Source organism: Eschrichtius robustus, chromosome 6 (genome assembly GCF_028021215.1).
Source record: "Eschrichtius robustus isolate mEscRob2 chromosome 6, mEscRob2.pri, whole genome shotgun sequence".
Classification (NCBI taxonomy): Eukaryota; Metazoa; Chordata; class Mammalia; order Artiodactyla; family Eschrichtiidae; genus Eschrichtius; species Eschrichtius robustus.
Window position 1 is genome coordinate 97,372,996 of NC_090829.1, and position 25,630 is coordinate 97,398,625.

Here is a 25,630-nt window from a genome sequence, read left to right on the forward strand (position 1 = left end):
TAAATGTAAAAGGTAACTTGGTGTTTTTGGGTGGAGCACCTCCAGTAACAGGCTGACATACTGGGTCTTTAATAAACATTGAGTGAACATGAAAGAATTTGGGGAGGGCAAAATTAATCCGGAAGCAGGTCAAAGGAGGAGAGACTGAGGGGCCCAGAGGGTATCAGAAACCACTGTAATGGCCCAAGAGAGAACTGACCTGACCCTGGGGCAGAGGCAGTGGGAAAGAAGAAAGTAAAACAGAAAGAGAGGAAACAGACCTGGGCAGCATTGCTAAGGCAGAATGCGCAGGTCGCACCGGGTTGGAGGTGGGCAGCAATGAAGGGGTCCCCAACCACGCTATGGTTTGTGGCTGGATGACCATGTGAATAGGGTTGCCAACTTCAGATCACAGGGAAAGTAGACTGTTAGGGTCCCAAGAGGAAGAAATGAGGGAGGCAGGGGAGGAGGGAGACAAAGAGCTTGAATTGTTATTCAGTATTGATAGGTGGTACAAGACCCTGGTGCGGGTGCTAAAGTAAATATTTCCTTGTTTCTCACAAATGTTGTATTGCCCCAGGAACTTCTTGCTTGCTGCCTTTCCCTCCTGCCAATTTTTGAGTTTTGGTAAATTTTTTTAAAAATAAAAAGAAAACAGCTCCCTTGATGTATCTGCAGAAAACAACAAGGCTCCAGTAATTGCAGTTCCTCAGAAACCAAAATCACTTAAAATATGCTCCAAATGAGATATTAGGCTTTCTCAATAAAATCTATTTGGATTTTTTTTCCTTCCCACTAACATTTTATGTATAATAAAGGTCTTAAATGGCCATCCAAATAAATTCATGGCCAATATTTTTTTTACAAAATTAATTCTCCCCTTAAAATTATTTCCTGTTTCACTTGGTATATAAAAATTCAAACTTCAAAATCATGGCTTCTGGGGAACTTAATATAGATAAATACGGTCAGTAGACTAATGTTTCAAAATAAAGTTTTCTACAAAATGTCAAAGCAATCATACTGTTTTAAAAGACCACAACCCCCAACACACAGTCAAGAACGGTTACTTGTTAATATCACTACAAAGATTAACTTTAAATGCTTATTTAAATGTTGAAATATAAACTCAATTTGGTCTATTAGGTTGAGTGATATGACACTGCCACTGTTCTAATCAAATATAGTGGACCATTCACTCTGTGGAGATAGCCAACCATGTTATGAGGACTCTCTGGAAAAGTCCACTGAGGCCAACAGCTAGCACTAACTTGCTAGCCATGTGAGTGAGCCATTCCAAAAGCAGATCCTTCAGGTCCACATCTGGCCTTCAGATGACTGCAGCACTGACCAGCATCTTGAAGGTAGTCGTATGAGTAACCCTGAGTTAGAAACCCCTCTTTCAAAGCCACTCCCAGATTCCTGACCACAGAAACAGTATTTGAAAACTGAGCCTTTGAGAATTTACAGTTTACACTGCTCATCATAGGTGGAGAAGAGATTACACTCCTTATCTGTCTGAGTCTGGAGCCCAGTCTTTTGCTTTAGAAAGGGAGATCAGAAGACTCATTTCCTCAAGGCTCAGATGCACTGTCTACATCTAAAGATATAGAAAAAGATGAAAATGACAGATCAGAGAGTTCCCTGACTCATGAAAGGAAGAAAACTATTCCAAAGCAATTGGAAGGAACTGTAAGTATAAAATAAAAATATAACGATGCTATCTTTTCCTTGGCTTTATAGATGTTAATAATTTACCTTATTGTGTCTTATGCAATAGGACATTTCTGCATAGTAATATGATGCCAGTTAAGTTGTAACACCATTTTAAGACCAGTCATTCGGAGTTTTTAAAAAGGAACTGACATTTTAAATGAAGATGTAATGAACTTCTGAGAAGCCAAAAATTATTTGGTGCAGCTTTTCAAACCTGAGGAGAAAAATTCAGTGAAGTATCTTACAGCATAACTGGCTGAAGAAGTGAACATCATAGGTGAAAGAACAGTAAAGCCTGGCAGAGTTTATCTTGCTGAATGCCTTCTAGAGGAAAAGTCAGCAAAAGAAACCATGGCACTGCCACTTTTCAATGTTATAGTAACTCATCAAATTAAAGATTTGACTGCAAACTTTAAAACTGATCTTTTCTGCGGAACTGCACTTTTGCCTTAGAAATGGATAGATCTGCTGACTGTCTGGACTTGCTATTTTGGTTGTATTCATCAGCTATCAGCACCAGCTAATCATCAAAGATCTTTCATATGAATGCTTGACAACAAACACAGAGGTGCTGAAACGGGTCTTCCCTGGTGGCGCAGTGGTTAGGAATCCGCCTGCCGATGCAGGGGACACGGGTTCGAGCCCTGGTCCAGGAAGATCCCACATGCCGCAGAGCATCTAAGCCCGTGTGCCACAACTACTGAGCCTACGCTCTAGAGCCCGCGAGCCACAACTACTGAAGCCCGCGCACCTAGAGCCCGTGCTCCGCAACAAGAGAAGCCCGCGCCACAACAAAGAGTAGACCCTGCTCGCTGCAACTAGAGAAAGCCCACGTGCAGCAACGAAGACCCAACACAGCCAAAAATAAATAAAATAAAATAAATTTTAAAAAAAAGAGGTGCTGAATCATTTGAAGTATACAATAATTTTTTTGAATCTCATCATTTATCCTGGAACAGTTGTGTTGACATTTGCACTGATGGTACTAAAACAATGGTGGGTAAAATTGCTGGTGCCTTACAACAAGTGAAGGCAATGGCAACAAAATGAACTAGTCATCATTGTATTCTTTACCACTACCCATTTGCAGAAAAAAGGAAAAAAAAAAAGAGAGAGAAGCCAGTTTCACTTAAGAAAGTCATTGATGAAACAGTAATAATTACTAACTTTATTAAGACTTGACCCTTGAAATATATATATCTTTAATATTTTATGACAATTGTCTGGAAAGGCATTTGGTCTATTAGGTTGAATGATATGATATGACATTGCCATCTGTTCTAATCAAATACTGTTTGAGTTGTGAGCTGAACTAGTCTCTATTTTTTATGGAACACCAATTTTACTTGACAAACTGGTTATTCAGATTTGGGTATTTGTCAGTTTTGGGGGGTTTTTTTTTTATGAACAAAGCAAGCCTGTCAAGAAACAACTGACAGTATTTATTCCCAATGATAAAATTCAAGCCTTCAAATGAAAATTAGAATTTGGGAAACTTCTCACACCCTAAGCTTGAGAGCTTCCCAATATTGGAAGACATTTTTGACGCAGTCAATTGTGATATGTTATCAACAAATATGATTTTTTCTGTATTATATAATGAAAGGCGGCAACGTTACAAAATTTGCTTAACTCAATAGAGTAATATTCTCCAAATGAACAATGCAAGACCTTAAAAAATCACACGTGGGTAAAAGATCCATTCAAGGTGCAAGAGAGACCAATGGATATTAATGCATCAGAGTACAAAAGGTTCACTGATATGGTTTCAGATTCCACAGTGCATTTGTCCCTTAAGGAATTACTACTTATTTTGGTATAATATTAAAAAAGAATATACACAATTATCTGAAATGACTATTAAAACAGTTCTTCTTTTTCCAACTACATAGCTGTATGAGGACAGATTTTCTTTATATACTTCAACCAAAACAACATATTGCAACAAATTAAATGCAGAAAAAGATACACTCTGTCTTCTATAAAGCCAGACCTTAAGAGATTTGTGAAAATGTAAAACAATACTGCTCTTCTCACTATTTTTTCTGGTTTAGAAATAACAGTTTTTTAAATAAATTAGTAAGTGAAGATTTTTTATTTTATTGGTAGGATGTAGACAATATATCATTCAAACTAATAGTTCCATATTGGACCAACAATTGTTGAACACCTGACTCCAGAACCTTCCTCTCTTCTCCATTTCTATTTAAACTGTCCAAGACAGGACTTCATCTCTCACCTGAGCCAAATGATTGCCCGTCTAGCCTTGTCCACCTCCAGACTGCCATCAGCATGCCATATATACACCCAAATCTAAAAATTCCTCAACTCTACTTAAAGATCCTTCAGATGGCTCCAATCATCTTTAGCATCGACTTCAACCTTCGTAGGATGGCAGGTGTCCAAGCCCTGCCTTCCTCACAAGCCTCATCTTCCTCATTACTTGCAGTATTACCAAACTGAATATAGTTGCTCACATATCTGGGACTTAGCTTCCACTGTTCCTTCTGCACAAAATGCTCTACCCTTCCTCACCTGGCCAATTCACACTCATCTTTCCCAAGACTCAGATTAATATCCAACACCCCTGGAGGCTTCCCTGACCCTCCCTCCTCCCCACCCTCACTCTCACTCCCAGACTGGCATAAGGGCCCCTATTCTGCATCCCCACACAGACTTCCATCATAGCTTTTAAGCTGTACTGAAATTATCCATTGGGGTGAGTCTGTCTCTTCTGTTCCACTATAAATTCCCAGGACATGTATCCCTTGTAAGTAGCCAACAACCTGTTATGTAGTACACATTTAATTGGCTGGTAGAAACAAATATAAATGCTTCCAAAATTACTTACGTGCAACACCACAGACATCAAAATAGACACTTTGGCCCCTGAATTAGAATCCCTTCATTCTCAGCACCTGGATACTATAAAACTATTTCCTATATCTTACAAATATAAAAAGCTCAGCTGTCTTTGCCCAGGATTCTTTGGTTCATATCAACTTTGTAAAGAATGTAAAATGCTTTCAGGAGCTTTCAAAACAGACATATTATGTAATACATTGAATTTTTTGATGCTTTCTCTGAAAAATAATAATTTATTATCTCCATAGTAATGTAAAACACTTTTTAACACCTCAGGAAACATTTAAACTTCTGGGTATTCAATAGTTTTTTAATGCAGAGGAACAAATTAGACCATATATTTTTAAATTTCATTTATTCTTCAATATGATAGTGCCCTCTAAATGGCAGGTACTTTTCTAGGCACTGGGGCACAGTAGTACCTCAGACAAAAAGTCCTGTCTTTGTGGAGCTTATATCCAGAGGTATAAACATTCTGGTCATACACTCAGATACTATTACTGAGATACATATACTCAGCTCTACTGAGACTCACATACTTCCTAGAATACCTACAACATCTGACCTACTGAGCTATGACGCAGACAGCTGTAGTTAGTAAGAGCCATAAACTGCTTCCTTACAAATGATGTAACACATTATTTTGTGTGTTTTTGCCTGGGAAGAATAAAAAATTATCTCTGGAAATAGTTTCCTAGGTCCTGTTTGCAGCAAATTATTAACATCTGATATCAAAGCACAGTATACCCTTATATTTCCGTTGAGGAAATTTGTCAAAGCAGGTAAATATACCTGTCTAGTAACCTAATCATTATGAGGATGAATTAGTGAAAGATATGCACATCTCAGAACACTCCTCAGTGCTGACAGAATGAACTTGTAACGCCTCTAAATACTGTATGCACAACTTTGCATATTATGCACCAATTGTGTCAAGGCAAAATTAATGCTAGAGTGCCCCTGGAGACATTTCTCTGGAGCTTTTTCTTGCCTAAAGTACCTATGAAATGTGCCACATTTTGTCCCACAAATATTTTCTGAGTAGCTATGATGTCCATGATGTAAAGTAACTCCACTGCTTTCCAGTAGGTACCCAAGGCCTGTCCTCTAATGGATGGGCAGAAGATGCTGCTTGTACAAAGCCAGGTCACACAGCTGAACATCTCAGTCAATTAGATGCCCTGTAAACAGAGGTTGAATCACAGCAGTGCTACAATATCCTGAAATACCTTCCAGTCTAGCAACAGATTGAAATCCCAGTATGTAAATTGGAAGACAAATTTGTCTTCCCCCTTTTCTTAACACTTCATTTCCAAAGAAATGAAAAGTTTGTCCATTGGATTTGAGGAAATATTCACATACTATAACTGTGTGTATGAGTTGTGCAAAATCATATGCTATATATGATGGAGTAATGTTCAGTGTTGTTCTGAAGGGCTAGCTGGTATACTACAGTCTCTAATAAGTAATGATCCAAACTCACATAAAACACCCACATGAAACAAGTGCACTCTCCTAAAATTCACCCTTAGAGTAAATTGTTCTTAGTTCATGAGGGTGTTTCCTAGTTTCTATTTATAATAATGAACTTTATCCATAATAGACACACATCAAAATATAAGGTGAGATTTGTCTAAAAGGGCAGAGAATTACAAGTTCTGTGGTTGCTTCTGCTTTCTCTGCCTTGTTGACAATTCAGATATTTCATTTCCACACATACAAAAGAAACCACCATCATATATACTGGATGTGGGAATATTGTCAATTCTTGCCTGCCTTAAAAGTTACTAAAATCTGAGCTGCATGAAACAGAATGGTGAAGAAAGAAGAGTATCTTCACACAACTCCCCTTTTTGCTCTCCATTTTCCTTTTTGCCACTCTTTTCCCACACAAATCTATAGACTCCAGGTGGTAACACATAGTCCAGAATTATCCTTCCCTATATATCCTTCTACTTTAAAAAACTTCCATCCTCTGGGAAGTTAGCTCAGCTTTCAGGAAGAAAATGCTGATAACCGAATCACTTTGCTCTGCACCTGAAACTAACACAACATTGTTAATCAACGATACTCCAATATAAAATAAAATTTTTTTAAAAAAAATAAAATGCTGATAAACTGATTCACATTGTAATATAAATAAACAACTTTGTTACCTTTCATGGGAATAATTATTTTTTAAAGAGAAAAAAATCTGAAGACAATTAAGCCCAAAGGACTGAACGTTTCATAGTTGAATTTGGGATCTGAAGTAATTACGTGAAGAAGATTTTTGAGAGGAAAAACCCTTCACTCTTCCTTTGTGTAAGATATTGGCCCATATGCGTCTGCAAAGGCGTGAAGCTACCAATCTTCCCAGCATTATTCTACTTTCCTTTAGGTAATGACTTAAACCTTCTCTTTACCCAGAAGAAAAGGTTAAATTTGAAAGGTGGGTTAATTTGAGCTTAATGCCTTGTTAATATAGAAATAGGATACCATACTTCTAAATGCTCAGTACACAGTTGTTTAATAAACATGTTGATTGCACAGATTTATATGTTGACTTATCTTTTTCAAAATTTTCAGTCATAATCTTTTCCCTTCCTTTTAAACACAGGTGACACATATTTGTCAAATTAGATTAGGGCCTTATATGAAGAAAAATTTTATCAAGAAGAATTTTTCTTCTAGAACTTTTAATTCAGAATTTAAAACGTGAAGTTTGGGGGCTTTTGTGGGGGGAGGAGTTGGGGGGGGCTTGGTTTTTTCACATAAGTCTACAGGGATTTATTCTGAATTTCTATAAACAAGGACAGTAGTATGTAACAAATGGAAAGACTAATTATAAAAATGTTTAAGAGCTGAGAAGGAGACATTAACCTAGACCATGTACAGGAGAGACATCATTACCCCCAAAATAAAAAATAATTATAGACCCACAATATAATAATACTTTCATTTACTGATAAGGTTAATAGTAACTACACCATGCACTGAATACTCTGTTAGGTGTTTATATATACTTTATCTCTTATGTAGTTAATGCCTGGGAGAATGGCCAAAGATTAAGGTGAAATACGCAGTTATGAAATTTTCCCAACCACCATCCACATTAGCAGACAAAATATAACAAACATGGATTGCTGTGAATTGAAAGGATAATTTAACATTGGAATTCATTAATGAGGAAATCTGAACTCTCAGTTACTAAAAGACTATGCAAATTTCATATAACATTAATGACAATTATTCATTGAAACAATCACCTCACCTCTCCCAAAATTGATTTTGCTTACTACTATGGCCTGCAGGCCAAATCTGGCCTATTGCACAGCCTGTCTCTTAAGAATGGTTTCTACATTTTTTAAAAGTTACATTTTAAATGGTTATATAAGTCCTTACATAATATCCTCTATCTTGTCTCTTAGTCCACAAAACCTAAAATATTTACTATTTGGCTCATTACAGAAGAAGTTTACGAACGCTTGCTTTAAGCAAAAGTGCTCAGAAGCACTGCAATGTCATGGCTTTGAAGCCTGCAAACTCAGCTCTAGCACTGACCAGCTATGTGTTTTGGGGCAAGTCCTTCATCTCTGAGCCTCAGTTTACTCACATATAAAGTGGACTATTAATATCTAAATCAAATTGCTAAGACCACACGAGATAATGTACAACGTACGTAAAGTATCTGATACATCCTAGACATTTCATGTTAGTTCCCTTCCAGTTCCCATAAATTATTATGACCATTGAGTGAATCTCCAACCTACTTGTATGTGTGTGGCTGAGAGAAGAAGGGAGAATACGTTACATATTGAGCAAAAACTTTTCATACCTTTTGTCTGCATAGCATTTCCCCCCAGAGTACTTTCCCACTTGTGCAATCCAACTGTTAGGAAGAAACTCAATGTATTCTTTTTAAAATCATAGCTGTAGAAGTTGTAGGTCAGAAAATTATTATAATGAACAAAGATGCACTAAATTAGACATGAGGTTCAGTAGACAGATTCTCCTGTTAACATCCTTCCACTTTTCTCTGTTTCCAACAAGCATGCTCAAATTTCATCTCTTAACCTCATTCTGGATTACATGTTGCCCTGCAGAGTTGCCTCTTCCTATCAGCCTACATCATCCTATACAGTTTAAACGTTCCATAAATGCTAGCAAACAGGGTCTGGGGGACCAAAAGACCAGCCTGTGATAAAGAGTAGAGGATAGATAGAAACAAAGTCATCTTTTAGTTTCATGTGGTCTGTTCTAACTCTCAGAATCTTTGACCAGTGATTCTCAACCCCTTTCTTCCCCCAGCACACCTGAGAGGTATGATACACTCCCACCAGTAAGGTGTTCTCTGGCCACTACGATCTTCAAAATGGGGTTGTATGGCCCTTGAAAACACCTCCCCAGTGATTGTGATAGACCATTAAGGAGGAATTCCGGATCTGTTGGACAACTATTGCTTTAAATTACTTTACCCGATAATTCTAGCGCCATAGAACACTCTATGACATAAATCACAGCAGGATCCTTTTTGACCCACCTCCTAGAGAAATGGAAATAAAAACAAAAATAAACAAATGGGACCTAATGAAACTTAAAAGCTTTTGCACAGCAAAGGAAACCATAAACAAGACCAAAAGACAACCCTCAGAATGGGAGAAAATATTTGCAAATGAAGCAACTGAAAAGGATTAATCTCCAAGATTTAAAAGCAGCTCATGCAGCTCAATATCAAAAAAACAAGCAACCCAATCCAAAAATGGGCAGAAGACCTAAATAGACATTTTTCCAAAGAAGATATACAGAAGGCCAACAAACACATGAAAGAATGCTCAACATCATTAATCATTAGAGAAATGTAAATCAAAACTACAATGAGATATCATCTCACACCAGTCAGAATGGCCATCATCAAAAAATCTACAAACAATAAATGCTGGAGAGGGTGTGGAGAAAAGGGAACACTCTTGCACTGTTGGTGGGAATGTAAACTGTTACAGCCACTATGGAGAACAGTAGGGAGGTTCCTTAAAAAACTAAAAATAGAACTACCATACGACCCAGCAATCCCACTACTGGGCATATACCCTGAGAAAACCATAATTCAAAAAGAGTCATATACTAAAATGTTCATTGCAGCTCTATTTACAATAGCCAGGACATGGAAGCAACCTAAGTGTCCATCAACAGATGAATGGATAAAGAAGATGTGGCACATATATACAATGGAATATTACTCAGCTATAAAAAGAAACGAAATTGAGTTATTTGTAGTGAGGTGGATGGACCTAGAGAATGTCATACAGAGTGAAGTAAGTCAGAAAGATAAAAACAAATACCGTATGCTAACACATATATATGGAATCTAAAAAAAAAAAAAAAAAGGTTATGAAGAACCTAGGGGCAAGACGGGAATAAAGACACACACCTACTAGAGAATGGACTTGAGGACACGGGGAGGGGGAAGGGTAAGCTGGGACGAAGTGAGAGAGTGGCATGGACATATATACACTACCAAACGTAAAACAGATAGCTAGTGGGAAGCAGCCGCATAGCACAGGGAGATCAGCTTGTTGCTTTGTGACCGCCTAGAGGGGTGGGATAGGGAGGGTGGGAGGGAGGGAGACGCAAGAGGGAAGAGATATGGGGACATATGTATATGTATAGCTGATTCATTTGTTATAAAGCAGGAACTAACACACCATTGTATAGCAATTATACTCCAATAAAGATGTTTAAAAAAAAAAAATTCTAGTGCCATTTATACCACTCAGACTACCTGAAAAAGAGGGACTAGATTTAACAAGAATCTTCACCTGTATGAAGTACAAGCAGATTCAGGTTTACCTTTGATTATGATTCCTTGGAAAATAGAAGGAGGGTGGATTTGGTTTCAATGGCTAGCCTACCTATAGCTGTATTTTATGAGACACCATACCATAAGCAGCAGCCCTCCTGGAGAAAATTATAGAGAAAGGCGATAGGCTTATGTTTGAATGGACTGTTAGCAACCACATAGGTACAATGAGAGGTGAATTTTTAAATACAGGTGTGATGAGGAAAAGGAAGAAAGGTCTGACAGAAACCAAGGACACCAGAAGTAACCTTAATGAAAATTACAACAAAAAGAGTAGATGCAAACAGATAATCTGATAAGAGTAACCAGATTGCTAAAACACCTGGATTTTTAAAGAAAGTCACACCTACTTTCTCATAACGAGATTCTACTGCAGAGAAGGGACTATGTGATCATGATTTGGGGAAAGCAGAATTTAAGGAAAAACAGAAACAAAACTAAGTTTTTAGCCTGTATATTTCAAGAGTCTCAAATATATGTGTCTGTGTGTTCATTTATCTAAAGATATTTGTTAAGGAAAAAAATTTTATTTTAAGAGAAGATAAAAAGGCAATATCCAGCAATCTATCATCAGTTTAAATTCTATTGGACAGGGCTTCCCTGGTGGCACAGTGGTTAAGAATCTGCCTGCAAATGCAGGGGACACGGGTTTGAGCCCTGGTCCGAGAAGAACCCACATGCCGCTGTGCAACTAAGCCCATGTGCCACAACTACTGAACAAAAACAGTCTATGCCCTCATGGAGCTTACATTCTACTGGGAAAGACAGACAATAATAAAATAGCTATACAAATATAAAGGGGAATTCCCCTTTATATGGTGGAATATGGTGGTCCAGTGGTTGGGATTCCACGCTTCCACTGCCGGTGGCCAGGGTTCTATCCCTGGTCAGGGAACTAAGATCCCGCAAGCCGCATGGCACGGCCAAAAAAAGAAAAAGAAAAAGAACATTTAAAATTTAAATATATATATATAAAGCCAGCTTGTGATAATGTGCTGTGAAGAAAAACAAAGCAAGGCAAAGGGAGACAGCCAGAGATTCTATTTTAGCCAAAGAGGTCCTGGAAAACTTCTGTATTATCTTCCAAACCTATGTGATGGCAAAGCAGTTTGAGACCTGAGAGTTCTTGTCTCCTGTCTGTTTTGAACTTTGAGCAAGCTTCCCCACTCCCACAGGTTCAACTCTGACCTGTATTAAAAACTCCAGATTCCTATCTCCAGCTCTGACCTTTTCTCTGAGTTCTAATTCCATGATGCCAAGAGTATAATCGACAGAACTAAAACCAAACTAGCTGCCCCTGGGCTCCTTTACCCTCCACCAAAAGACTATCTTCATTTTTCTAGAACTGTCTAGAGAACTTAATGTTTTGTCTCTTTCTGCTCCTTTATTCCACTGTAAAAAAATTTTAAAAGTACTAAAAGTTCCTTCTCCAAAATGCTTCCCACAGATCCTGTAGTCCGCATTTTCACAAGCGTCACATTTAAGGGCAGCTGGAAGTTTGTTTGGGAAAGCCCTGCTGAACCACAATTGGACCCTATGACCTCCCATATCAAAACTAAATCCCTATGCCTCGTTTTCATACCCTTCAAAATCCAGCTGCCTCAGATCGGTTATGGACTGAATTGTGTACCCCCAAAATTCATATGTTGAAGCCCTGGTCCCCAGTATCTCAGAGTATGATTGTATTTGGAGATAAGGGCCTTTAAAGAAATAATTAAGTTAAAATGAGGCCATTAGGATGTGCCCTAATCCAATCTGACTTATGTCCTTATTAAAAGAGAGACACCGGGGACATATGTGCAGAGGAAAGGCCATATGTGCCCACGTGAGAAGGCAGCCATCTGCCAGCTAAGGAGAGAGCCTTCAGGAGAAACCTGCTGGCCCTTTGATCTTGGACTTCCAGCCTCCAGAACTGTGAGAAAACACATTTCTGTTATTTAAGCCACCCAGTCTGTAATACTGTCATGGCAGCCCTAGCAGACTAATGCACTATCCCTTCATATTTCTATCTACTACTTAACATGCAGTCTTACAAATGATCCTGGAAAACACTACACTAATTGTTGTCCCAAACTTTTATCCAAGCTAGAATTCTTGCCTGTAATATTCTTCATCCCTTCTTAAAAGCACAGGGTTTTGAAGTCAAACAAACCTAGATTCAAATCCCAGCTTCATTCACTTAACAGCCATGTAGCTTTAATTAACTTCTCTAAGACTCTGTTTTCTCATCCATAAAATGGGTACATCACTGAATTCAGTCAGTATGTAGGTTAAATAAGATAGTGTACATGACATGCCCAACACAACACCTGGTACACAGCATACATTCAATGGTGATAGTTGTAGTTGATATTCATTTTTCAAAGCTCCATTTAATACCAGATTGTTAAGCATTCTGGCCTCTTTGGACCACCAGCCCAACTTGAAGAGAATATAGAAGAGGAGAATCATGGAGTCAAGCTTGGAGCCCTACCCTACAGGGCCTGATGCCACCTGAGAACATTGGAGTTAGTGTGATAAGCCACGGGGAGCCAGTCAAGGTTTTTGAACATAGGAAAAGCATGATCAAAGCCATGCTTTAGGAAGGATAAAGTGACAGCTGCGTGTAGATGATCACGACAGACACCATGCAATATTAGAGATGACAGGTCATAAAGAACTAAACTTGAGTGGTGCTTATAAGAACGGAAAGAGGGAAGAATTGTTTAGAGAAATATTTCAGACATATAGTCTACAAGACTGAACACTGAAAGGGAGGACAGAGTCAGAGGTCACCCCAGGGAAGGCCTTGAGATTGCTAGAGTGCTAGCACCATGAACAGAAACATGGAGGTCGGGTGAAGATGCAGGAGCACAGGGGAGGCATCAAGCTTTATTTTAACCTTCACATTTCATTCCCTGTGCTGCTCCTGCCACTGCATCTCACCCCGTATCTGCAGTCTGATCAGGTGCCCTTCTCTTCCAGTAAAACTGCAAGAAGGGATTTCAAAATTAATTTACACAAAGATATAAACGGTAACCTTTCTTAAAGGCTAGTCTTCATTTTAAGAAAGCCCCCGCTCCAAAGATGAACAACAAGAAACATGGATAACTGACAAACATAAGTGAGGTATGGGATGGAGACAGCATGTCCTTTCGTAAATATTATCATTACACATTCCACCTCCTCCTGCTACAAACACTTTGGCTGCAATCTGGGGCCATTCCTAGATTTTGACATTAGTGTTGTGTTTAAGAACCACTTTCTTATCTTAATGCTGGATGCTGTTCAACACTGCAAAAAAAAAACAAAATTGTTTCCATTGGCTGTTTGAAAGCTGAGAAACATCAGCACAGAACAGCAGGGCTGGGAAGGTCCATGATACATCAGCATCGGCCGTCCTTCAGATAGCTCCAGTTCCTCTACCCTGACACTAGAGAGGCCAAGGGTAAATGCGGCAGCCTTGCCCAGTGCTCGTTTTCCATCTCTCCAAACCTTGTCTTCCACTGCTAATTAAACCCACCTCCTTTACCCTGGACAGAGGTATAAAACAGAAAGTTCTTACAGTCTTCAAAATAGCTTTTCACAGATTAGAAAACAAACAATTCTTTCGGGCTTCCCGGGAGGCGCAGTGGTTGAGAATCTGCCTGCTAATGCAGGGGACACGGGTTCGAGCCCTGGTCTGGGAAGATCCCACATGCTGCAGAGCAACTGGGCCCGTGAGCCACAGCTACTGAGCCTGCACGTCAGGAGCCTGTGCTCCGCAACAAGAGAGGCGATGATAGTGAGAGGCCCGCGCACCGCGATGAAGAGTGGCCCCCGCTTGCCACAACTAGAGAAAGCCCTCGCACAGAAACAAAGACCCAACACAGCCAAAAATAAAAAATTCTTTCACTTTTTTTTTCCACTCTGGGTTATTTATTCAACCAAAATTCATGGAGTGACCATGCACATACACTGCAGAGGTGAGGGAAGGAGATGGAGGAAAGGAAAGGAGGGTGAAAATCCAAACTCCTGCAATTCCTACCCTCAACATGTTCTCGGTTCGATTAGTCTTCATTCACATCTGTGGATCACCTTTGTAGCTCTGACCCCTTTAGTCTCCCACAAGCCTTTCTAGGTTTCTTTTAAATGTGGGATTCCATGGTAAATAGTCCACATCTTCAAAAGGATCTGACCCATATTTTCTAAATTCCCAGCCATGCACTTGTTTGAAAAGTGCATACATTGTAATACGTGGGCACGCAAGGGTGAGTGTGTAGGAGAGGTTGATTTAAGAGTCATGATGCTGAATCATTCAGCAGATTATTTACCCTGAACTTCATATCACTTTCTGTCATATATTCACTGCACTCGGCCAAGCACTGCACAAAATGTATTAAAAAGAAATCAACCTGGTACTGCTGCTATAGAAAATGGTAATATTAAACATCGAATTACCATATGATCTAACTCCACTTCTGGGTATACACCCAAAAGAATTGAAAGCAGAGACTAAAAACAGATTATTTATACGCCTATGTTCACTGCAGCATTATTCACAGTAGCCAAAAGGTGGAAGCAACCCAAGTGTCCATCAAGGGAAGAATGGATACACAAAACAGGGTATGTACATAAAATGGAACATATTCAGCCTTAGAAGGAATTTCTGACACATGCTACAACTTGGATGAAACTTGAGGATATTATGCTAAGTGAAATTAGCAAGTCACAAAAGGACAAATATTGTATGATTCCACTTATATAAAGTACCTAGAGTTGTCAACTTCATAGAGACAGGAAGTAGAACAGTGGTTGCCAAGGGCTGGGGAAGGGATGAATGGGGAGTCGTTGTTCGATGGATGTGAAGTTTCAGTTTGAGAAGATGAAAAATTTCTAATGATGAATAGTAATGATGATTGCACAACAATGTGAATGTACTTAATGCCATTGAACTGTATAATTAAAAATGGTTAAGATGGTAAATTTTATGTTATGTATACTTTATCACAATTTCTTAAAATATTTAAAACATTTAAGGATATAATAGAAGAAAATGTTCCTGAAATAAAGAAATATGAAAAAAAAGGAATCATCCCTCTTCTAGAAGCAGGTGCTTTAAAAATCCATGGCAATGATGCAGACACAAAGCAAAACACAAAGAGACAACATGCCAGGGGAAAATCTTTTTGACCTCAATTGAATAAGTATGTGTAAGAGCATTTACAGCTGTGTGTTTCAACCTTTCTTTCATTATCATACCCACTAAGGAACTTTGTAGATATTTTTTCCCTAACCGTCTCCTGATGAAAGTTTAAAACCACAGATAGGGACTTCCCTGGTGGTGCAGTCCTTAAGAATCTGCCTGCCAATGCAGGGGACACGGGTTCGAGCCCTGGTCCGGGAAGTTCCCACATGCCGCGGAGCAACTAAGCCCGTGCGCCACAACTACTGAGCCTGCACTCTACAGCCTGTGAGCCATAACTACTGAGCCCGCGTGCCCCAACTACTGAAGCCCATGCCCCTAGAGCCCGTGCTCCACAGCAAGAGAAGCCACTGCAATGAGAAGCCCGCGCACCACAAGCAAGAGTAGACCCCGCTCACAGCAACTAGAGAAAGCCCACGCACAGCAACGAAGACACAACGCAGCCAAAAAAATAAATAAATAAAACCACAGATACACTGTATATTTGTTTATGTACAATGGTCCTTTAGAGGGCCACAAACCATTGTGATATCTGAGATATTGCCCCCCCAAGAACCAATTTTGCCCTCTTGTATGCAATATTACCCTCTTTGAGAAGGCATGATTTGCAGTATTAGCCACTCTAAAAAATGGGTGCCATGACAAATAGCAAACCTGACTGAAATAATCAGAGGGCTGGGAATGCACACATACTAACCAACACTAAAATGTGTCCAAAAGTCTATCACCAATATTAAAAGTATCTGCACACTACTAAACATCTGAACAAAAAGTGAGAAATTCATTTTTAGTGTCTCCAAGTATCCAAAAATTGCCATTGTAGAGATGATATAACATCTAATTGATTAACGGGTTTTTGAGAAGTTTAATTCAGATATTTAGTATCATGTATAGAGAATGTAGCATTACCATTGTAATGGTAACATACCATGACATAGTTTATTTTTCTACCTGGTAAAATGACATATGCAGATTTTATAGAAAAACTCCATAATTTTTCTCATTACCTGGAATTTAAGGAGCCTTATAATTTTGCTACTCAGAGTGTGGACCTTGCAATATCAGAATCACCTGAAGCTTATTAAAAATGCAGAATTACAAGCTCCACCCCAGACTGACTGAAACAGAATCTGTAGTTCAATGAGATCGCCAGGTAATTCTTATGCACATTAAAGTTTGAGAAACACTGCCTTAAAAGACAAATACCATCCAAGTAGATTTATTTATTACTCCACTCATCCTATACTACGGAGCCTATAGGAAATGCAAACTGGAAAAGAATCATGCAAAATTTTTTTAAAAATCACCAGATACAAAACATGCAAATTTCTATCCTGGGGCCTACCCCCTCAAAGAAGTTAGTTCAGGTAGTTAACTCACTCTGCAATAGCAGGGATGGTTGAGAGCAGGTGAACGGGTTTGGCAGATGCCCGCAGCTCCTCTCTTCAGAAGCAGCAGCAGAGGGCCCTTCACCAGAGGTGTGATTAGGAATGCTCTTCCAAGCCTTAGCTTTTCAGCATGGAAGAAAACATCCTGAGGGGAGCAATGTGAGCAAGCAGCAGGATTCCCCTTTCTTTATAATCCCAGCTGTTGTGTCCAAAAACGACTCAACAACTAAGAGGCTGCCTCTCCCCAAACATTAGCCCAACCACTCCCATTAATTCCACCATATAGCTTCACTCTTTGAGGTCTGATTTTCCCTGTGGTCTTCTTAAAATATGAAGGGTTATGGTGGTTATCAACTACCCTAACTAACCACCAGTTAAAACTGAACAGGGAGTAGATGGTAGCCAGGTGTGAGCTAGGGAAAAGGAGGGACCCTAGGGAAATCAGAGCCCTGGAAAAAAGGTTGACCTCTCCTCATTGTACCTCCGCTAATATCTCAGTGGCCTGGTGGCAAGGGCACTGGCTATGGGGACACGGCCCCTCAGATTCAAATCCAAGCTCTGCCACTTACGATCTGGGGGATCTTGAACCAACTGTCAATCCCTCTGAGCCTCAATTTCCTCATCTATAAAATAAGACTAATTATGCCTACCTCAGATGCCATTATGAGGGCTGAATGAGATCTTGCTGGTCAACTCCCAAAACGAGTGTTTAATAAATGTAAATTCCCTATCCACTAACTCCCCCAAGAAGCAGTAGTGTATTTTCATCCACTTAGCTTGGAAGGAAAGTGTTTTACCTCACAGACAGTCCCAAAGTAAAGGAACAGGAAGTGCTTTAATCAGAAACCACGTATGCAAGATTTAATGACGGGCTTCACCAAAACTGTAGGGGGCATGATGCTCTCTGAGCCTGTTAGAGATTACATAACCCCGAAACTGCCAGTCAGCAGAGAGCTGAATTCCCCTCTTAGATGTATGCATGCGTCCTCTTCTCATGGAAAACAGTGGAAATTCAAAATGGTTAAAAAGATGCTAAACCATCAAAAAAATCTTAGTTCACAAGAAATCACAGTAAAATGCCTATGAAGTTCATAGTAACTTTGGGGCAACTTCAAAAATTGATTAAGAGATCCAAGAATCATAGAAATTTTAGAAGCATCCCACCGCCCACTTTGACTACATCAGTCAAGGCCCAGGTAACATCTGGAATTAGGAATATCCACCTTTCTCACCATCAGGAGTTCAGCATCAGGCCAAGAAAGCCAAAAGGTGAAGTCAGCCTCCTGATCTTCCTATTAACCTGGGGGGAAAAATCAAGAGGCCACCAGACCAATGTCAGCTAAGAGCCAAAAGTAAATGGTTTTCTCAGGAGCAGTTCACTGTGCATCTCAGAATAATTAGAAAATCTTCCCTCTCAGTAGCGCTCTCCACAGCTTTTTAACTTCTGAGAGGGTTTCTTTTGGTTCTAGACTTCTTTCAGGACAAAGTAGAATGAGAGAGGTTTGCCTCAACTTCCTCAATGAGGAAAAGTCTGTAGCTGGACAAATAAATTATTCTGAGCATGGTCATCACCTCCATTCTGGGAAGGACAGTGCTAAACATTTAACACGAGGTTTGTTGTGCGCCCACTTTTTTTTTTTTTGGCCACGCCGCATGCCTTGCCGGATCTCAGTTCCCCCACCAGGGACTGAACCCAGACCCCAGCATTAAAAGCCTGGAATCCTAACCACTAGGCCACCAGGGGACTCCCATGCACCCAGCTCTTGTGCTAACTCTTCCCAGACTGTCTCTCCTATAGCCTCTGTACCCTACCCAACTGTGTCTTTAGCAAAAGCAAATTGATGTTCTAATGAAGAGAGGTGGTAGATCATACATTGTACTCTGAAGCCAAATAAAAAGACTTTAGGGTTATCTGAATGTTTAGATGATCTGTGTGGTTGATCTCCTTCCTCCTCTATCAGGGATTGTTGAGGGGAATGAATAAGCCTTGGAAAATTTTCTCTTCTTTTATTGTCTAAACAACCTACTGACAGGAGAGGCAAAAAAAAAAAAAATTATTCCACCTGATCAATAATGTATTTCTTTAGATGCCAGATTTAAAGTGAGGGAATATATATTATAAAGTGCTTAAAATTTACATAATAAATGTCATCCTCTGAGACACCTCCACCCCATACGGCCAGTTCACTAATCCTCCTGGAGAGAATCTCAATCCATCCTACCTAGAAATGTACTTTTATTCACACAAAATCCCAGATTGTAATAGATCTGGGGGTTCAGCCAAGTCATCAAACTTCGAGATTTCCTTTGTTCATACAATGGTCTTGCAATACATGTCTTTCATTTTACAAAGGTAATATAAGAACTACATGCTATACAACATTTTGATCTACTCAGATATATTTTTCCATAAAGATATAGTTCTATGCCTACCCTCGGTGAGAAAGTATACCTCTAAGCCCACACTCAAACTTCCTGGGAGATTTCTACCTAGGAGTATCATAGGCTACTTCACTGGCTAAATAAAAGTTTTTACATTAGATTTATGATACTTTCATCACCCATCCTACCAACCTCTTCCATCAGCATCTTAGTCTTTCCTGGGCCTTCAAGGCGAACAGACACAATTCATAGTCATTATCAAACTATAAAAACATCCCAAATTTTCCTTCCCCAAAATACTGCCCCCTAATATTTTGCCCCAAAACAAGTATGATCACCCAAATATCAGAAAGTGACTCCAAAGTAAAGAATCTGAATATGGGAAAAGAAAACACCAAAAAAAAGCATTTAAGATACTTTTTCATACTAAATATCAAAAAATAAAAATATACCTTTGTGTTTGAAGAGTCAAGTCATACAAATACGTAAAGGCAAATCAACTGTTTCCAGCTGTAATCAGCGATAATAACCCCAGTACGTGAGAGCATGAGAAAGATGATCAGTTTCCTTTTGAGGTTACATGATAAGCAGCAGCGACAGTTAAGCAGCCTTTTTCTCTACGAACTCGGCGTCTGACCTCTTGGCAAGAGAAGGCCAGGCCCTCTCCCTGGCCCCCTTTATAGCGTTCGCTTGCTGCTCACCGCTCTAGAAAGGGATGGGGGCGGGGGACGCTAAGGACCTGTTTCCTAAAATACAGAATACGGTCCAACTCTCATTCGAAAGGGGCTGCGTGGGCACAGAGGAGGGGCGGAGGAGGCGGGAAGGGAGCAGCACGGACTTAGTTCGTGGACTTTTTTTTCTGCACCCTGGAAATTCCCAGGCCAGAAAGGTACCGACCCTAGTCCCGGACATTCCCCTCAAGGGTCGGCTCCAAGACCCGGACTGGAACCGCGCAGAGGAATCAGAAGCAAATCTGTAAACAAAACTTTTTTTTTTTTTTTAGGGATGCCTTTTTTAAACGTCTCAGTAAAGTTTCTGCCTGCATTGGCCTTGCCCCCTCCTTAGATTCACCTTCTCTGCTTCTTTCGCTTTTTCTGTACAGCCTTTAAGTACGGGGGCTGAGGAGGGGGATACTTTCTACAGCGCGGCTTTTCAAATATGGCAATCAGAAAGTAGTGTCCCCATCGTGTGCCTGACAAACTAAAGGACAAGGAATCTGCGATGTAAATAGAGCAGTGGTCCCGTAACATGAAGATTACATTATTTTCATGTGGGGTGAATTTAAACAGAGAATGAACCATTGCGCAACAGTGAAAGGATGTCTTCTACGACATTAGGTTTCACTGTGGCTTCTTTTTCTTTTGGGACACTTTCGACTGTCATCTCTGTACTGCTTCCCCCCGCCTCCCCCCCCCCCACCCCCACCCCCCCGCAAGGCAGTCTTACAATCCAGCTTTAGAATTAGACAGGAAATGTCTGGTTCTCCAATAGGAACGGGCATCTAGACCTAAACACCAGAAGATCCTTAAAACTTTAAGACAGCAGACCGTCCTTCTTAAAAGAAGCCTGACTTCCTCTCATTTCACGCAGAATATTAAAAAGCAAAATGTAATACACTTAAGTTCACACGTTTTCTAAAAAGTTAAGCTGTAAGTGCACTTCTGAGACGAAGTGAACTTGAAGTGTATTTTGTGCCCTTCTACCTCCTGCGTCTTATAAACTGATGCCCTCAAAAACCCTCCGATTTTCCACCCTCACCCCCGTCCTCCCCCAGGATTCCTAGGCGCCCCTAGCACTCTGGGACTGTGGTCTCACTTTCAAAGAGGAAAAGAGCACTTTCCAGACCTTACTTATTTATTGCACACTGAGGAGTCAGGCAAATGCACTCCACTGTAGACATAAACCCTGGAGAGAATAATGTTTAACACAAGAGAATGAATACACTTGGATTTCTGGCATGAGCGACTAGCTAATCTTTAAAAGCTGAATTTACCCAGATCTACAAAGATAATGCTGAGCAGCTTTTTTGGGGGGTGGGGGAGGGAGGGGCGTGGGAACGGAGTGGGGAGGTCTATTTCTGCTGTTTCCCTTGGACGTTTATTTCCTAGTACCTTCTGGGTAACTATTTCCTTTAATAGGGCCCAGAAGCAGACTCACCTCTGGCTTGCAACACACGGATATAAAGGCTTACCATACACATTCCTGGCAAGCACCCAGATGTATCAATCTGAAACTTAATACCTGAAGCTGGGAAGTATCAGTCAGTTGGTATTTAACAAAATGATGGTTGTTCAGAATGGTAAAATGGATTATATTGGAACAACAAACTTATATTTGCTAAAGAAAAGTTACTCTTAACTTTTATAAAATATAATTTTCATAGAAGAGCCTTATTATGGATTCTCCCTTTCACAAGTAGCATCAAATCAATCATTTGAGTTCTAGAATATGAGGCGATCCACTAAATGAAGTTAATGCTGTCATTCCAAAATAAAAATCGATATTTTAACCCAGTGAAATTATATATTAATCACCATTATAATATTTTATTATAAATCTAAATGGCCAACCTATGTAAATAATGATATCATTTGGCTAAACTGTTAGGCAGACTTTTATAATTATGTCATGAAAACATAGAAAAATATTTGTATGTTAAATTTAAAAACACAGATAAAAATTACATGTTCTCTGTGATTACAGCTATGTGATTTAAAAAACCTAGAAGAAAATAAACCAAACTGCTAATGCTCATCGCAGATGATAGAATTATGGATTCTATCCATAGATTTTCTTTTTCTAGATTTTACAATATTTTTATATTTAATATCCTTTACATTTATAATGGAAAATATATTTAAAATATATTATTTGGTTGGCACACTAACAGTCACAACTCTGTGGTATTGGCTTAAAATAAACTTTTCAGAAGAAATTAAAATATAGTATCTAATTGTTCTGAGAATGATTTAGGTAATATTCCAAACTCTACACTTAGGCATTTTTTTTAACTTCCACACGAGCATAGAAAGACACATTAGAAGGACAGAGTGAATGAGAATACGTTAAGAAACTGTGTCATCAAATCTTTAGGACATGTCACTAAATCAAAAAATAATGGGATGAGATCATGAGAAATCATTTGCACAAACAAGTAGTACCACTCCAAAGCTCTGGAGAGGCAGTGGAAATTGAAATTCTCCTGGGAAGACGTGACTCAGCCTCCTCCAGTGATCCTTGAGTAAATGCTCAAAAATTCTTTCATAAAAAATAAAACCTCTTGACAAAGTCCAAAAAGTTCTAGTTGAAAAGGGCTATGGACTCTTACATACTTTAGTTCAAATCTAAACACAAGTTCCTCATCTATAAAATGGAGCCATTATCTGCACTATTAGATCATGATCAGAATTAAATGTTATGGGAAAAGCTCCTAAAATAATAGACAAAAAATATTATTTCCTTAGTTCTATCTTCCCTTTTCCCTTAGTGTTTCTCAAAATGTAGAATACCACCATTGCATCAGAACTCCTGGGCATTTGTCACTAAGGTTGATTCTGCAATTCCCAGAGGCATAGCCCCTAATTCTGCATTTTTATCCAATATTCCAAGTGAGGGACTTCCCTAGTGGCGCAGTGGTTAAGAATCCGCCTGCCAGTGCAGGGGACACGGGTTCGAGCCCTGGTCCAGGAAGATCCCACGTGTCACAGAGCAACTAAGCCCATGTGCCACAACTACAGAGCCTATGTGCCACAACTAATGAAGCCCACACGCCCAGAGCCTACGCTGAGCAGCAAGAGGAGCCACCACAGTGAGAAGCCCACACACCGCAACAAAGAGTAGCCCCCGCTCGCCTCAAAGAAAGAAAACTTGCACGCAGCAATGAAGGCCCTACTCAGCCAAAAAAAATTAATTAATTTTAAAGAAAACTTAAAAAAAAAATATTCCAAGTGATCCTTAGACACTCTAAAGGTTAAAGGCCATTAAAATTAAGCCATCTTAATATATTTAACTACCTGCTCCACTTCAGACTCAGAAAATAATTTAAAATCATATTTATTTATTTTATAAACTTGAAGGTGGCCCTCAAGGCTAGGAAAGAAAGATCTTAAACTCTCTGTTTTAAGTTAAAAACCCAGATTCTTTGACACATTCTTCTAAGGGTGCATTTTTTCATGCTTTAGGCATCTGTCTTCATCTCTAAAGCCTCCCCAGTTTCTTCACATGTTCATTTAGGGATAAACAAAACTATACTCTATTGTAGCTCAAAAAGAAAAGAGTACTTACTAAATGGCACAAATTAATTTAAACTTATTTAAAATTAATAAGGTAAAGACAGTCAAGTAAAATTGATAATTCAATTATTTTAAGATAGCCAATAGGAACAGCACCTTTTACTTCCAAGCATGACAGAATGTGTGTACCTTATGCCCAAATCAACCCATCACAGATTTCAATATCTAAATTTAATTTTTAATTAGATTTTAATTTCTAATTTGGGTATGCAATTCAAAATAACAACCAAAAAAGAAATAGTCGAAATTGATGGAAATAATTTCCACAACTTTATAACAAACAATAGCAATCTTTACATAAAAGTCAATTCTTAAAACCCTCAAACTTCAGAACACAAAAATAAATTTTCCCTTATAGATTTCCCCCTTCCAGCTCCAAAAGTGGTTATTTTAGAATAAGTATTCATCCTGTAAAATTTAGCTTAATCAGATAAGTAGGAATTACCCAATGCAAATATCAATTCAATGCACAGATTTTACATATACTGCTTGCATATTTCACTTTTGCTTCTTTTCTAGATAAAAGCCAGACACTGTAAATATTCTCATTAGAAAGTTCTGACCAAGGACACTGGCCTTTTCAAGTAATTCAGAAAAAACTGGATCATCAAGAGAAACTTCTAAGACACAGCAGTCTTCAGTGTGTTACAGGAGCCACTGACTACAAGCCTTGGGGTTAATTCACTTCCCACTGAAGATGTACCAATTACGCTATTCATGTAAATGTGCTCAATTTCCTTTACCAGACAAGCTACAAACACTCCACTGCCAACCAAACTTGTCCCTTCCACTTAGGTCACAACATTTTTCACACTTTTTAGCACAGTATCCCCTCCCCTCCCAGGAGAAGCTAGTTCAAACACACTCACTAGTATCTTTGGTTACAAGGGCAATATAGTGTGTAAATGCTGTTAATAATCGTTCCCCCATGGATAAGTCAAGATGGGAAAAAATCCTATAGGTAGATATAAATGTAATCTGCATTTTCTAAGCTCCTTACAAGTCATTATATAAAGTCCAGCTCTTTTTTAAAATTTTAAATACATATCAATGGCAGCCATCTCTCCATAGGGCCACCCATAAACTTTCCGCAGTGCAGGTGATAGAGAAGGTCACTGAATGTGATTCCTCCAGTACCCTGCAGGGCAGACTAGGTCTCCAAGGGGCACACAAAGGACAAGAACATGTCCAGTTGGTTCTTCACAATAACTTTATCTGGATGTAGCTTGTGGGGCAGATAATGGGCCAGGGTCATCTCCCAGGCGTCAACGAGATATACTCCAACTCCTGAGAACATCTTCCGAAGGATGGTGTCCAGCTGAAAGTTATACCAGTCGCTGTTGAAAAGGCTCACTTCAGGTCCCAGCTCTTGGGCATTGGCTGTCCGGATGACTACCACAGTCTTAGGGCTTCGATCCAAGAGCTGGACCACGGCTCGACGGATGTTCCTGAGCCGCCGGATATACACTTCCAAGGGGAAGGTGCTGAAATGAGACCACACAGCTATGGCCACCACTGTGTTCTTCCCTCCCACGATGCCATTCAGCTCATTCGCCACGTAACGGAGGTCATTGCTGAAGACGGTGGTGAAGCGGATCGGTGGACCGTGGCAGCGGTATTTGAGCAGGATGTTGTGCTTCTGGTCCACCGCAAGGAAGGGACCCACATTCTTGGGGCTACCCAAGCTAAACTCCACTAAATCTGAAACAAGGAAAACTCAGGTTCATAAGAATGTTTAAACCAAGCGATATATTTTGATTATTCTTTAGTTAGTGGCTTCAAAGAACAATTTTTTTTTAAATAAAACAACAAAAAGGTACAATACAAATGTAAAGGAAACACCTATTTCACTCCACCTTGGCCCCCTTGGCTTCAATGGACCTTTCTATTTTAACATATTTATTATTTAAATCACTCCATAAGCATGACATTGCAAGTAACACCATCAGCAATTGATTCTAGACCTGAAAAGCAAAATAACCTGTTTACCTCTAATTATTAGGCC

At 39.4% G+C, this 25,630-nt stretch overlaps 2 protein-coding genes across 3 annotated transcripts in view; one reads left to right on the forward strand and one right to left on the reverse strand.

The window, feature by feature from the left end:
* The first annotated feature begins 317 nt into the window (after positions 1-317).
* Positions 318-25,630, forward strand: part of RPL24 (ribosomal protein L24) — a 142,814-nt gene continuing 117,501 nt past the window's right edge. Inside the window, exon 1 of the mRNA XM_068546831.1 lies at positions 318-323. Within this exon, the coding sequence (XP_068402932.1) occupies positions 319-323 (5 nt within the window). The 5' untranslated portion in view covers position 318. The remainder of the gene's footprint in view (positions 324-25,630) is intronic.
* NXPE3 (neurexophilin and PC-esterase domain family member 3) overlaps positions 23,896-25,630 on the reverse strand; it is a 54,216-nt gene continuing 52,481 nt past the window's right edge. Inside the window, exon 6 of one of the 2 annotated variants that reach the window (XM_068546829.1) lies at positions 23,896-25,326. In XM_068546829.1, the coding sequence (XP_068402930.1) occupies positions 24,776-25,326 (551 nt within the window). In that variant the 3' untranslated portion in view covers positions 23,896-24,775. The remainder of the gene's footprint in view (positions 25,327-25,630) is intronic. The other variant, XM_068546828.1, reaches the window with a different exon arrangement.